Genomic DNA, 13094 nt, shown 5'->3' with positions numbered 1-13094 from the left:
TACAAAGCAGCTGTGGCTGGTAGGGCACCTTTTCTGGACCCAGTAAATGAGCATTGACTCGTGGGGTTGCATCATAATGCAAGTTTCAGAGTGGTAGCCATGTTCATCTGTATCAGCAAAAATAACGAGGAGTACTTGTGACACCTTAGAGACTAACAAATGTATTTGGGCATAAGCTTTCATGGATTAATACCCACTTCATCAGATGCATGCAGTGGAAAATACAGTAGGAAGATATATATATACACAGAGAACATGAAAAAATGGGGGTTGCCATACCAACTCTAACAAGACTAATCAATTAAGGTGGGCTATTATCTGCAGGAGAAAAAAAACATTTGTAGTGATGATCAGGACGGCCCATTTCAAACAGTTCACAAGAAGGTGTGAGTAACAATAGGGGAAAAACTGGTATGGGAAAATAAGTTTTTAGTTTGTGTAATGACTCATCCACTCCCAGTCTTTATTCAAGCCTAATTTAATGGTGTCCAGTTTGCAAATTAATTCCAGTTCTGTAGTTTCTCATTGGAGTCTGTTTTTGAAGTTTTTTTGTTGAAGAATTGTGACTTTTAGGTCTGTAATTGAGTGTCCAGGGAGGTTGAAGTGTTCTTCGACTGCTTTTTTAATGTTATAATTCTTGACATCTTATTTATCTTCATTTATTCTTTTGCGTAGAGACTCTCCGGTTTGGCCAATGTACATGGCAGAGCGGCATTGCTATCACATTGGTAGATGTGCAGGTGAACGAGCCCCTGATAGTGTGGCTGATGTGATTAGGTCCTATGATGGTGTCCCTTGAATAGATATGTGGACAGAGATGGCAACGGGCTTTGTTGCAAGGATAGGTTCCTGGTTAGTGGGTTTTTTTGTGTGGGTTGCTAGTGAGTATTCGCTTCAGGTTGCGGGGCTGTCTGTAAGCGAGGACTGGCCTGTCTCTCAAGATCTGTGAGAGTGAGGGATGGTCCTTCAGGATAGGTTGTAGATCCTTGATGATGCGCTGGAGGGGTTTTAGTTGGGGGCTGAAGGTTACAGCTCCTGTGTTCTGTTACTTTCTTTGTTGAGCCTGTCCTGTAGTAGGTGACTTCTGGGTACCCTTCTGGCTCTGTCAGTCTGTTTCTTTGCTTCAGCAGGTGGGTATTGTAGTTTTAAGAATGCTTGATAGAGATCCTGTAGGCATTTGTCTCTGTCTGAGGGATTGGAGCAAATGTGGTTGTAGACGTCAAGAATGGGACTTTAAAATTGGAAAATCAGCAAACCTATTTGTCCATTTCAGTGTACAAATTTAGTCTGCTGTGGCTTCACATACACCAACCATAGTTCTCACAAGTCAATGTATGTGAAGCTGAGTTCCTTCCTGTCCCCCAATATGGAGTGCTAAGAGTAAAGATGTAGCCTATGATCGTGGTATGTTGAGGAATGCAGGGGACTGCTACCATTCAGCCCTCTGAGGAATGCAAAGGGTGGGTAGTGGGTGACCTTTGGACTTGTAGGTCAAGCAGGGCCTGCAGCATTTGGATTTTTTGCCTGATTTTCTGTTTTGGTGCATCTCCCTCTCTTCCTGCTGGTACTTCTGAACCTTTCTCCTGTCCACACTTTCCTTCTCCATGCTGTCTGCATTAGACTAGAGGGCCAGTGTGACAACATTGGCTTTCAGAATTTTGCTGAACCTAGAATTGTAGGACTGGAAGGGACCTCGAGAGGTCTTCTAGTCGAATCCCCTGCACTCAAGGCAGAACTACGTATTCTCAGACCATTCCTGACAGGTGGTTGTCTACCTTGCTCTTAAAAAACCTTCAGTGAAGGAGATTCCACAACCTCCCTAGGCAATTTATTCCAGCACTTAACTACCCTGGCAGTTAGGAAGTTTTTCTAACTCCCTTGCTGCAATTTAAGCCCATTGCTTCTTGCTCTATCCTCAGAGGAAAAGAGAACAATTTTTTTCTCCCTCGTCCTTGTGATAGCCTTTTAAATGTACTTGAAAACTGTTATCATGTCCCCTGTCTTCTCTTGTCCAGACAAACTCATTTTTTAATCTTTTCTCATAGGTCATGTTTTCTAAATCATTTTTGTTGCTCTTTTCTGGACTTTCCAATCTGTCCACATCTATCCTGAAATGTGGCGCCCAGAACTGGACACAATACTCCAGTTGTGGTCGTATCAGAATAGAGTATAATGGAAGAATTATGTCTCGTGTCTTGTTTATAACACTCCTGCTAATACATCCCAGAATGATTTTTGGCTTTTTTTTTTTTTTTTTTTTTGAACAGTGGTACACTGTTGACTGATATTTAGCTTGTGATCCACTATGATCCCCAGATCGCTTTCGCAGTACTCCTTCCTAGGCAGTCATTTTGCATTTTGTATGTTTGCAGTTGATTTTGTTTCTTTTTAAGTGGAGTACTTTCTATTTGTCCTTATTGAATTTCATCCTATATACTTCAGAGCATTTGTCCAGATCATTTTGAATTTTAATCCTATCCTCCAAAGCACTTGCAACCCCTCCCAGTTCTGTATTGCCCACAAACTTTATAAGTGTACTCTCTGTCATTATCTAAATCATTGATGAAGATATTGAACAGAACTGTACCCAGGACTGATCTCTGCAGGACCCCACTCGTTATGCCCTTCCAGCTTGGCTGTGAACCACTGATAACTACTCTCTGGAAACAGTTTTCTAACCAGTTATACACCCACTTTATAGTAGCGCCATCTAGGTTGTGTTTCCCTAGTTTGTTTATGAGAAGGTCATGCAAGATTGTATTAATAGTCTTACTAAAGTCAAGCATCTACTGCTTCTCCTTTGTCCACAAGACTTCTTATCCTGTCAAAGAAAGTAAATAGGTTAGTTTGACACAATTTGTTCTTGACAAATCCATGCTATTACTTATCACCTTATTATCTTCTACGTGTTTTCAAATTGATTGCTTCATTATTTGCCCCATTATCTTTCTGGGTACTAAAGTTAAGCTGACTGGTCTGTAATTCCCCAGGTTGTCCTTATTCCCCTTTTTATAGATTGGTACTATATTTGCCCTTTTTCAGTCCTCTGGAATCTCTCCCATCTTCCATGACTTTTTGACGATAATCGGTAATGACTCAAATATCTCCTCAGTCAGCTCTTGAGTATTCTAGGTTGTATTTCATCAGACGCTGGTGACTTGAAGACATCTAACTTCTGATGAAGTGGGTTCTAGCCCATGAAAGCTTATGCCCAAATACATTTGTTAGTCTCTAAGGTGCCACAAAGACAAGTTAAAACAATGAGGAGTCCAAGTAATTTTTAACTTGTTCTTTCCCTATTTTAGCTTTAGATCCTACCTCATTTTCACTGATATTTAGTGTTAGATGTCCAATTATTGCTTGCCTTTTTGGTGAAAACTGAAACAAAAAAGTCATTTAGCACTTCTGCCATTTCCGCATTTTCTGTTATTGGTCTGCCCCTTCCCCACATTGAGTGACGGGCCTAGCCTGTCCTTGGTCTTCGTCTTGCTTCTAATGTATTTATAGAACATTTTATCTCTAGTCATTGTCTTTCTCCTCGTGAGGGTCAGTTGTGGAGGGGGCATTCCTCAAGACTGCAGCAGCTGCTGATAAACAGATGTATCACTAGATTTAGGATTCAGCTGGAATGAAAAAGGTAATCAAAACTCCCTTCCCTTATTGCCATAAAAACATTTGGCGTGCTTATTGACACGTTAGCTTTGCAACGCTTCTGTGCAGCACCACTCTTGTGCCATACTCACCATGGCTGTGGCTGATATGGGGGGCAAGGAAAGGAATTTCAGTTACCGAAATTTTGTTGTTTCATGTACCTATTCCATGGTACAAGTATAGGGCTATGGCACTGAATATTGACACTGTTTTCCCCAGGCAGTGATAGTTTCCCCAGGCAGTTGATATCTCACTCTTGAGGTAACAAAAGCACAGGGAGCACAGGTGCTGCTGGCATCCTGAAACTGCCCAGGCCTGAATGCTGCTAGCCTGTTTGGTGCCTGCACTGGTGCTAGCCAAACCTAAATGGAGTGGTGTGGGGAAGTATCCTACCATGGAGGAAGAAATAAGACTGCCATCCCTAGAAACCTTTGTGAAAGGATTGAAGAGAGTGTCTCCATGAATATTTCACTGAGATCTCAGGAGGATACAACGGATATAAGAATGGCCATACTGGGTGAGACCAATGGTCCTTCTAGCCCAGTATCCTTTCTCTGACAGTAGCAAGTGCCAGATGTTTCAAAAGGAGTGAACGGAACAGGGCAGCTTATTGAGTGATCCAACCCCTGTGGTCCAGTCACAGCTTCTGACAGTTGGCAGTTTAAGGACACCCAGAGCATGGGGTTACATCCCTGACCATCTTGTCTAATAGTCATTGAAGGACTTATTTTCCATGAAATTATCTAATTCTTTTTTCAACCCAGTTATATTTTTGGCCTTCGTAACATCTCCTGGTAACAAGTTCAACAAGTTGGCTGTGCATTAAGTAAAGAAGAACTTCCTTGTGTATGTTTTTAAACTTGCTGTCAATTAATTTCATTGTGTGTCCTCTGTTATGTGAAGGAGTAAATAACACTTTCTCTACACTATTCATGATTTTATAGACCTGTATCATATCTTTCCTTAGTCGTCTCTTTTTGAAGATGAACTGTCCCAGTGTTTTTTAATCTCTCCTCATATGGAAGCTGTTCCACACCATAATCATTTTGTTACCCTTCTCTGCACCTTTTCCAATTCTAATATCTCTTTTGAGATGAGGCAACAAGAACCGCATGCAGTATTCAAGGTGTTTGCCTACCATGGATTTATATAGTGTCATTATCATAATTTGTTTTATCTATCCCTTTCCTAATGGTTCCTAACATTCTGTTAGCTTATTTTACTGTTACTGTACATTGAGCAGATGTTTTCAGGGAATTATGCATGATAATTTCAAGATCTTTAAGTGGGTTAAACAAAATTGGGGTCTAAATTAGCTGTGTATAGCTGGGATTGTTTTCTGCTTTACATTATTTACACTTAGCAACATTGAATTTTATCTGCCATTTTGTTGCTCAAGTCGCCCAGTTTCATGAAATTCCTTTTGTAAGTCTTTGCACTCAGCTTTGGACTTAACTACTTTGAGTAACTTCGCATTGTCTGCAAATTTTTGTCACCTCACTGTTCACCCCTTTCTTCAGATTATTTATGTATCAATGTGTTGAACAGCACAGGTCTTAAGATAGGTCCCTGGAGAACCCACTATTTGCCTCTCCATTGTGAAAACTTTCCATTTATTCACACCCTTTGTTTCCTATCTTTTAAGTAGTTACTGATCAAGGAGAGGACCTTACCTCTTATCCCATGACTTTTTACTTTGCTCAAGAGCCTTTGGTGAAGGCCCTTGTTGAAAGTCCAAGTACAGTATAGATTGGATCACCTGTATCCATATACTTATTGACACCCCCCCCCAAATAATTTTAATAGATTAGTGAGACATGATTATTAGGGCTGTCAAACGATTAAAATGGCAATAATTGTAATTATTTTTTATTCTCGTGCTTGATATTTTTAATTGCACTGTTTGACAATAATAGAATACCATTTATTCAGATATTTTTGGATGTTCCCCACATTTTCAAATACATTTATTTCAGTTACAACACAGAATACAAAGTGTACAGTGCTCACTTTATTATTTGCAATATTTGCACTGGAAAAAATAGTATTTTTCAATTCATCTTATGCTAGTAAAGTAGTTGCAATCTTTTTATCATGAAAGTGCAACTTACAAATGTAGAATTTTTTGTATATAACTGCAGTCAAAAACACAACAGTGTAAAACTTTAGGGCCTATAGGTTCACTCAGTCGCACTTCTTCTTCAGCCAGTCATGAAGACAAACACGTTTGTTTACATTTACTGGAGAGAATGCTGCCTGCTTCTTATTTACAGAAGTACCCTGTGAATGCCTGTTCTCACTTTCAGGTGACATTGTAAATAATGTCTGTTATATTTCTGCATTTTGTTCATTAGTCAGGTCAGTTTCACTTCCTTGTTCTCTCACACTGAGGCCAGGCCCACACTACAGACTTTTGATGGCATGACTGTGTTGGCTATGGGTGTGACAAGGGGTGATTTATAATTGATATAGCTGTCAGCAAAAGCCCCTGGTATAGATGCTGTTGCACTATTTTGTTGGTGTAGTATACCAGCAAAGCCTTCTATGTGTAGGCCTGTTGTGACTGCTTGCATTTCCAACACACTGTGTGGTAAACATTCAGATTAAAAAACTAAATGCATAGAACCCTGCGCAGATACTAAATTTGTATCCACATCCAATCCACGATCTGCAAACGTAGTCCGTGGATACCAGCAGATTTGCAGGGCTCTATAAATATATTCTCACAATTTCCATTAATAGATTTTACAAATCGCCCATCCTCTTGAACTTTTACAGATCTTTTTGGGCCTGAACTAATAAAATGTTCTGTTTACATTGCAGCTGCTTTTTGTCAGACTGCTGCTTTAATTTTTTCATCCAAAATTACCCTTTGACTTTTTCCTCCCCCTTCCATTTAAGAAGTGCATTTAAAGTTATATTGCCCATTTCTTTCATTGGTTATTTTGATCTCAAAATGGAAAGCAGTTTCAAGTTAAACCAACTACTCATTTTCATGGATTTTGGAAAAATAGGGGGGAAGCTAAAATGACTTCTTAGTACATCATTGAATTCATAATTCTGAGGGTAATTTCCTGTAGAGCATTTTTCATCTGGTGGTCCTTCAGTTGGTACCTGAATTTAGAAAACTGAAATTGCATTAAATATAAGGCAATATGGAAGAGCTGAACATAAGTTGGTATATTATCAGTTCCACATGTTTGCATATTCTGGACTGATGCATGCATTTCCAAAGCCTGGGTGTTTTCCAGGTTCATCCCCTTTAAGGGATTTTATTTCATTAGTATGTGTAGCAAAATCTGCTCACCATGTGGTCTATAGCTAGCAGTTATCATTAACCAGCTGTTGCATTCTCCTGTAGCTTTAATTCAAATGCTAATTACTCTCCATATGCTGTTAATAAACTCCACCCAAAGCCCAGTAACATCACTGCTTGCGATAAATTCTAAAGTGAAACAGACTGCATTGTTGTCCCTTGGTAAAGAACTTGAATTGATTGAAGGAACTTCCTATCCTGGAGTGTCAAGGTGAGATATGGCAAGGATTCTGATAGAATTTGAGAAGTAAAGAAAAGAATGTAGATGAATGGGAACTGGGAGGGAGTTCAGACTGTACACTGGGAAATGATCCCAAGGAAGATGCTCTGTTCTAATTGTGGAAAGCCTGGGATAAAGGTGTTGTATTGTTTGGTCTGTCTTCACTGTTTGAGAACCAAAACACTGTCCTGGGACCTGGATATAAATTTTGATTCTCCCTCCTGCCTGGCCGTCAAGATGGGAGAAGGCAATTGATATTAAATGGAATTTTACTTTGTGGTTTTTTGCGGGGGGGAAAGCAGTATAGTGTACAAACGTCTTTCTGTTCTTTCTTTCATCTTGTCGTACTAAAGACCATTTCAGACGCATTTGAGACATTCTTCTATGCACTTCATAATGAGATATCAAAATTTAAAATCTACGAGGCAGCAAAAATGTGAAGTTTGTTTCTCTCTGTGTGGAGTGCATGCGTACATTCAGGAATTGAAAATATGCAGGTAGTATGGGCATGGAGAAGGAGGGTTTTTAAAGACAACATCCTCTTTTGTTTTCTGATGGAATTGAAGACTGATTTTCCTGAGACTTACAAGTTTGGAAGATGCCTAACTTCAGTCTCTTAAATCAACAAATATCTTCAGGATGACATTACTTTTTAGGTTATTCTTAAGAAAAAAGTTCTTGGATATGAAGGGCAATGTTTGATTTAAGTGTTTTGAGTCCAGAAGCTATGTATAAAAATGCAAATAAGCATCAGGATGGTCAATATGTTAGGGGTTGGGTGGGACTGGGAGACACTTCATAGCAAATATATACTTGAGGTTACTTCCATGAGTTAGCTCTTTCTTCACAACATTTGCAAGTATAATGTAAAGTATTTCAGAAATGCAGTATTGTTTAAAAACAAAACCTTTCCTAAATTGAAATCCTTTGGTCTTGTGCTCTTTTTCACTGCTTCACATTACAATATTGCATCTCTCAGTGGAGGAGGTCTGCTACTGATACAGCAATAAGCTGTGACAAAATGTGCGTTAGTAAGCTATTTTTGCATGCCTTTACAGTGAGAAAATGAGGCCAAAGGTCGAGTCTTCAGCCATCTGAGAAATGCACATCAATGGTTCATCAATTTCCCATTTTAAAAAATCCTTTCCTTTGAAGGTTTTAGTGCAATGAAATACTCTTTTGCTATAAAAAGTCGGTCCTAATAAAATGATGAAAAAATGGAAAACAGAGAAATACCTTTCCTACTATTTAAAATAGGCTTGTTTAGATTGTAGGCTCTTTGGGGTAGGTTTTTTGTGTGTCGCATCCAGCATAGTGGGATCCTGTTTAAGGACTCCAGGCACTATTGTAATACAAATAATCTGCACTGTCAAAGCAGTGTGAAGCAGGCAATTTGGAGGTCAGAATCTGGCCCAGTGTGTGTAGTGGTTGTATTTTGAGTGGTGAGGGTATAACTGTCCACCATTGTGAGCTGCTGCAAAGGTGTTGCAACAAAGAACAGTTTATGGCCTCAGCCATACTCTGAACTTTTAATAAGAACAGCTTCAGTCATATATGGCTACTGTGTACCTTCTTTCTTGTAGTCTGTCTTCCTGGAAGCATTCATTCAGAATCTTTCCTGCCTAATATGAACAGTGAGGGAACACTGTGTAGTTCAGCATGTTACGTGACAATCATTCTTCAGATGTAAAAGGTTCTTTATCTCATCCTACCATCATGCTACTTTTTTGTTGAATACCAGAAACATGTAGCAAAGTCAATCTAGTCTCCTTTTTAATTGTAATGAAAATTACCTATGACTACAGCAGAAGCCTTTCTGTATGTGGACTTTTCCAGAAGAGTATTTAAAATGTTGAAAATACTTTCACTACATATCACTGAATTACTATACTATGTAATGCACTTATAAAAACATAGGTGTATATGCAAACACTCAGATATGTCAGTCATAGAAAACAATTGCTGCTTCTGCTCTCCAGGTAAAAAGAAATCTTCATTCAACCCCATCACACTAAGAAATATATATTTGAAACAATAGAACTTCCCCATTGGCAGTTCTAACAGCTTTCTTTCCAAGGGAATTAGTATATGTGTTGTATATATGTCTGTTTATATGTATTAAAGCATGACATGGACAATGTTAGAAATAGAGAACATGAAATATGTTCCTTCTATACCAGTCCAGGAGAGGAAGGAGAGTTTTGGTCATAAACTGGTAGAGATGCAGAACAATTGACAAGTTAAGCTATCAGATATTGAGAGATGTTTTCCTGATGGTTTTATATTGCCCATACAGCTTTTCCAGATTTGTCTCACATTTTCAGTTGGTATCAAGATATTGCACAAATAGCTATTTTTAAACTTTTAAATGGATAGCATCTCCTTCATTTTGGTCCTGTTAGTGATAACTTTTTGCTAACATCTAGTGTAATAAAAGTAACTGAAATACTTCCCTGATAGCTTGTCCCTTAGTAATTGAGAATTAGGGTAGGTTGTCCATTTAGAAAATACAATCTCCACTCATTGATATATTTTGATTTCCACAACCAAATCTATCTACAGCTTCTCATGTACTCGATGTACTCGAATACTTGGCTACTAATACCTAAACTGTATTCTTAAATATATTCACCTAAATTGGGGTTATTGCTCGTTATTGCTTATTATGTACTCTATGTATCATGGCTTTTTTTAAAAACAAATGTTGTGGATAATCTAAGCACTATACTCAGATGTACAGACTCTCTTTTCTCAACCTGTGTATTACATAATTTTAACATTAGCTTTAATAATTTTAAATCAGTTCTGTATCTGATATTGCCTCTGTTGGAACTTAATCCTTCCCTTAAGGGGATGAAATTAAGCAGATGGTTTTCTTCTAATTCAAACAAGACTGATCTCAGACAGTATTTTGCACAATCACTTCTCTCCCAGTCACCTTTTTGCCTGTTAATAGCAAAAACAATTGGGAGAGAGGTTTTGTCCCAACATTCTCTACTGTTCGTTCCTTCTTATCTACATTTATTGGTGCATGTGGACCTTAATTGTGACAGCTGTTTTCATGGGGTGGGGGGCGGGGGGGGGGCGTGTACAGTATGTGCAGCAGTAGTGGCATAGAATTCAGCCAAAGCACAGTGAAGTTAATAGACTCACATTGACTTTGATGGGTTTTGGATGAAATCTCTGGTGACTATCACCTCAATAACATTCCAGACTCCAGAACTGTAAGGAATAAAAATCTTCAAGGAAACGTAAAACACTCTGGATTATATATTTAATTAGTATTTTGCTGACAACGTAGATAGCAAATTTAGGGTAATTTTTTTTTCTTGCATGAATGCTGAATAGCGCCTGCCTCTCTCCCTCCCCCCCCGCCCCCCTTGACTGTGTTCATTTCATTCAGTGGAATGTCTTTTTAGTGGAAGCAAATATTTCTCCACTATGGTGCCTAATGTACCATGGGAGGTGTTCTGTTCCTTTCAACAGCTAATTGTCATTTAAACAGATTTGCCTTTTAATTTCCACTGTACTTTAAAAAAGTTATCCTGAACTTAACATTCCACTTGCCTGAATACATACAGAACATTGATTTGATTTCCTTTAAAACATGCTGCATTCTTTAAGGAAGTTGATATGCTTAACAAGTGACATTATTACTGTTCTAATGAGGGGGGAATATAAGAATGTAATGTGAAAATGCTTGTTTTAACTTTATTTCCTTTTTTTGCAGGAGAGAAATAGAAACAAACAATAACTATATGGAGATGTCCTGCTAGAATTACAACACTAATGATGTAGACTCTGGAAATGCCTAATATGTCTAAGACGACGTTATTAAAGCTTTTTTTCTGCTTAAGGTGACATCTTCGAACACTTTAACACGAAATTGACTCTTCTTGTAATGGTTCTCATCAGTGCATCTGCCCTTATACTCTCTCACCAAACACACTTGAGAACTGTAACTTCGTCAAGCACTTTCTGTCCTGAAGCTTTTACCAGTATCTGCTGTCTTTTGTATTTATGCATCCTAGCTAAGGCACAGGAGCCGGAAGGAATGCAAGGATTCATTAACTCTTTGAATTTGTTAAATACTAACAATTAACCATTAGAAGTGATTCCATGATGTGAGATTCACATTGCTTCAACTTATTTTTTCTTTGTTGTAGTTTTTTTTTTGATTGTCAGTTTTTAGCTATTCAACAGATTAAAAGCAAAATCATGCCATATTTAGTCCTGGAGTAAAACTCAAGTCTAAATGTTCATGTGAAAATTATTGTAGTAAACTTTTAATATGGCAAAGCAACTTTAAGATGCAGTTTAGCCAAATGAAACGTAACATGAAATTATATTAGAATGACATTTCCCTTGTTTCAAACTGTTTGGTGTAAGAGAATATTAATATGCAGCTTGGTGGACAGCACCGGTTAATGCACACTTCTTTATTTTTTCTGTAATATGTATACCGAAAAAAGTGCATTTGTCTGAGGAACTGTTTGTTTGCTACCACTCAATGAATCTCAGTTTTGAGTAAATGTACCTCAGTCTAAATCAGACTTTTTATGACCTTTATAACTACATTTAAAACCTTTAATTCCTATTTCTGGGTGTTTGCAAGCCTGACAGATTGCTATCATGGAAGTGAAAATTTACTCCTCTAGGTGATTCACTAGCTAAATAAACATAATTCTTGTTTAGCAAGCATATACTGTTTCTCAGCTTTTTTCCTCCTATTATCACAGTATTCAGGCATTCTCTCTTCAAAATACTTTTGGAAAAAGACTGATCAGTGGATCAAGTCTGTGTTCACATCCATGTGTACCTGTTACTGGCTAGAGCTCTCTAACAAAGTGTTTAAGATGCTATATTAATCTGAATACTTCTGTGCTAAATTTTTAATTTACGTATTGAAAATTATTTTTTACAATAACCTGTTTCTTAGTAACATGAATTTTACCTGATGGAAGAATTTGTATGATCAAAAATATCAAGCGGCTGTATGAACTGCATGAAATACTGAACAGTCTGTACAAATTCCAGAGATAGTTTCCTTTTTTTAGAACAGCAGTGTAGAAGACAGATATGTTAAAGCTTAAAATAGCAATACTGCAGATTTGAATGCCTTTGGTGTGTCTTATTATCCAACACAAATGTTTACATTGTGTTTGGAATCTCTTGCATTTACAACAGCTTCTAGTCAGCTAAGGTTCTGACATTTAGGGACAAGCACAGCTTTTTTAAATATAGGCTATTTTACTATATATGCACTACTTTTTTCTCTTCAACACACACAATGAATATACAGTATTCTTTGTCCATTGATTTAAAACATTTTACAGTCCCTCGGTGGAGATTTAATTCAGTACCCTGGAGCATGGGATATAAAGCCTTACGAATACAAATGTTAGCTTGTCCCAGTATTCTGAAAGTTCAAAAGGTAATAGCACCTGGCAGTGTAAAGAAGGAAGCAGCTTGATTCAAATGCTGTGGGTACGGGGAGGGGCCAGGAACAAAGGGGTTGGACAGAAAGGGGCAAGCTGTGTTTGTCGCATGGAGTTACAAGCTAGGGGACTGTGGTAGAAGGGTCTATAACCACTGAGCACAATTCTCTTCAGGACCTAGATTTGGAACCCTGAGTCCCAGACTCCCAGCATTCCTTTATTGTATAGCAAATAGCTATAAAATAGTGGCAGAATGTTTTGTCTCTCTCTCTACTGGCTAAAAGAAAAGGAGGACTTGTGGCACCTTAGAGACTAACCAATTTATTTGAGCATAAGCTTTCGTGAGCTACAGCTCACTTCATTGGATGCATACTGTGGAAAGTGTAGAAGATCTTTTTATATACACTAAAAAGTTCTTCTACACTTTCCACAGTATGCATCCGATGAAGTGAGCTGTAGCTCACAAAAA

At 38.1% G+C, this 13094-nt stretch overlaps 1 protein-coding gene across 2 annotated transcripts in view; it reads left to right on the top strand.

Annotated features, from left to right (window-relative positions):
- YTHDF3 (YTH N6-methyladenosine RNA binding protein F3) overlaps positions 1 to 11888 on the top strand; it is a 45382-nt gene extending 33494 nt beyond the window's left edge. For both annotated transcript variants that reach the window (XM_077810214.1, XM_077810213.1), the window contains one exon: positions 10918 to 11888. In XM_077810214.1, coding sequence (XP_077666340.1) covers positions 10918 to 10941 — 24 coding nt within the window. In that variant the 3' untranslated portion in view covers positions 10942 to 11888. The remainder of the gene's footprint in view (positions 1 to 10917) is intronic.
- The last annotated feature ends 1206 nt before the right edge of the window (positions 11889 to 13094 follow it).

This window comes from Eretmochelys imbricata, chromosome 2, assembly GCF_965152235.1.
Source record: "Eretmochelys imbricata isolate rEreImb1 chromosome 2, rEreImb1.hap1, whole genome shotgun sequence".
Taxonomy (NCBI): Eukaryota; Metazoa; Chordata; order Testudines; family Cheloniidae; genus Eretmochelys; species Eretmochelys imbricata.
This window is presented reverse-complemented; position numbering and strand designations above follow the sequence as displayed.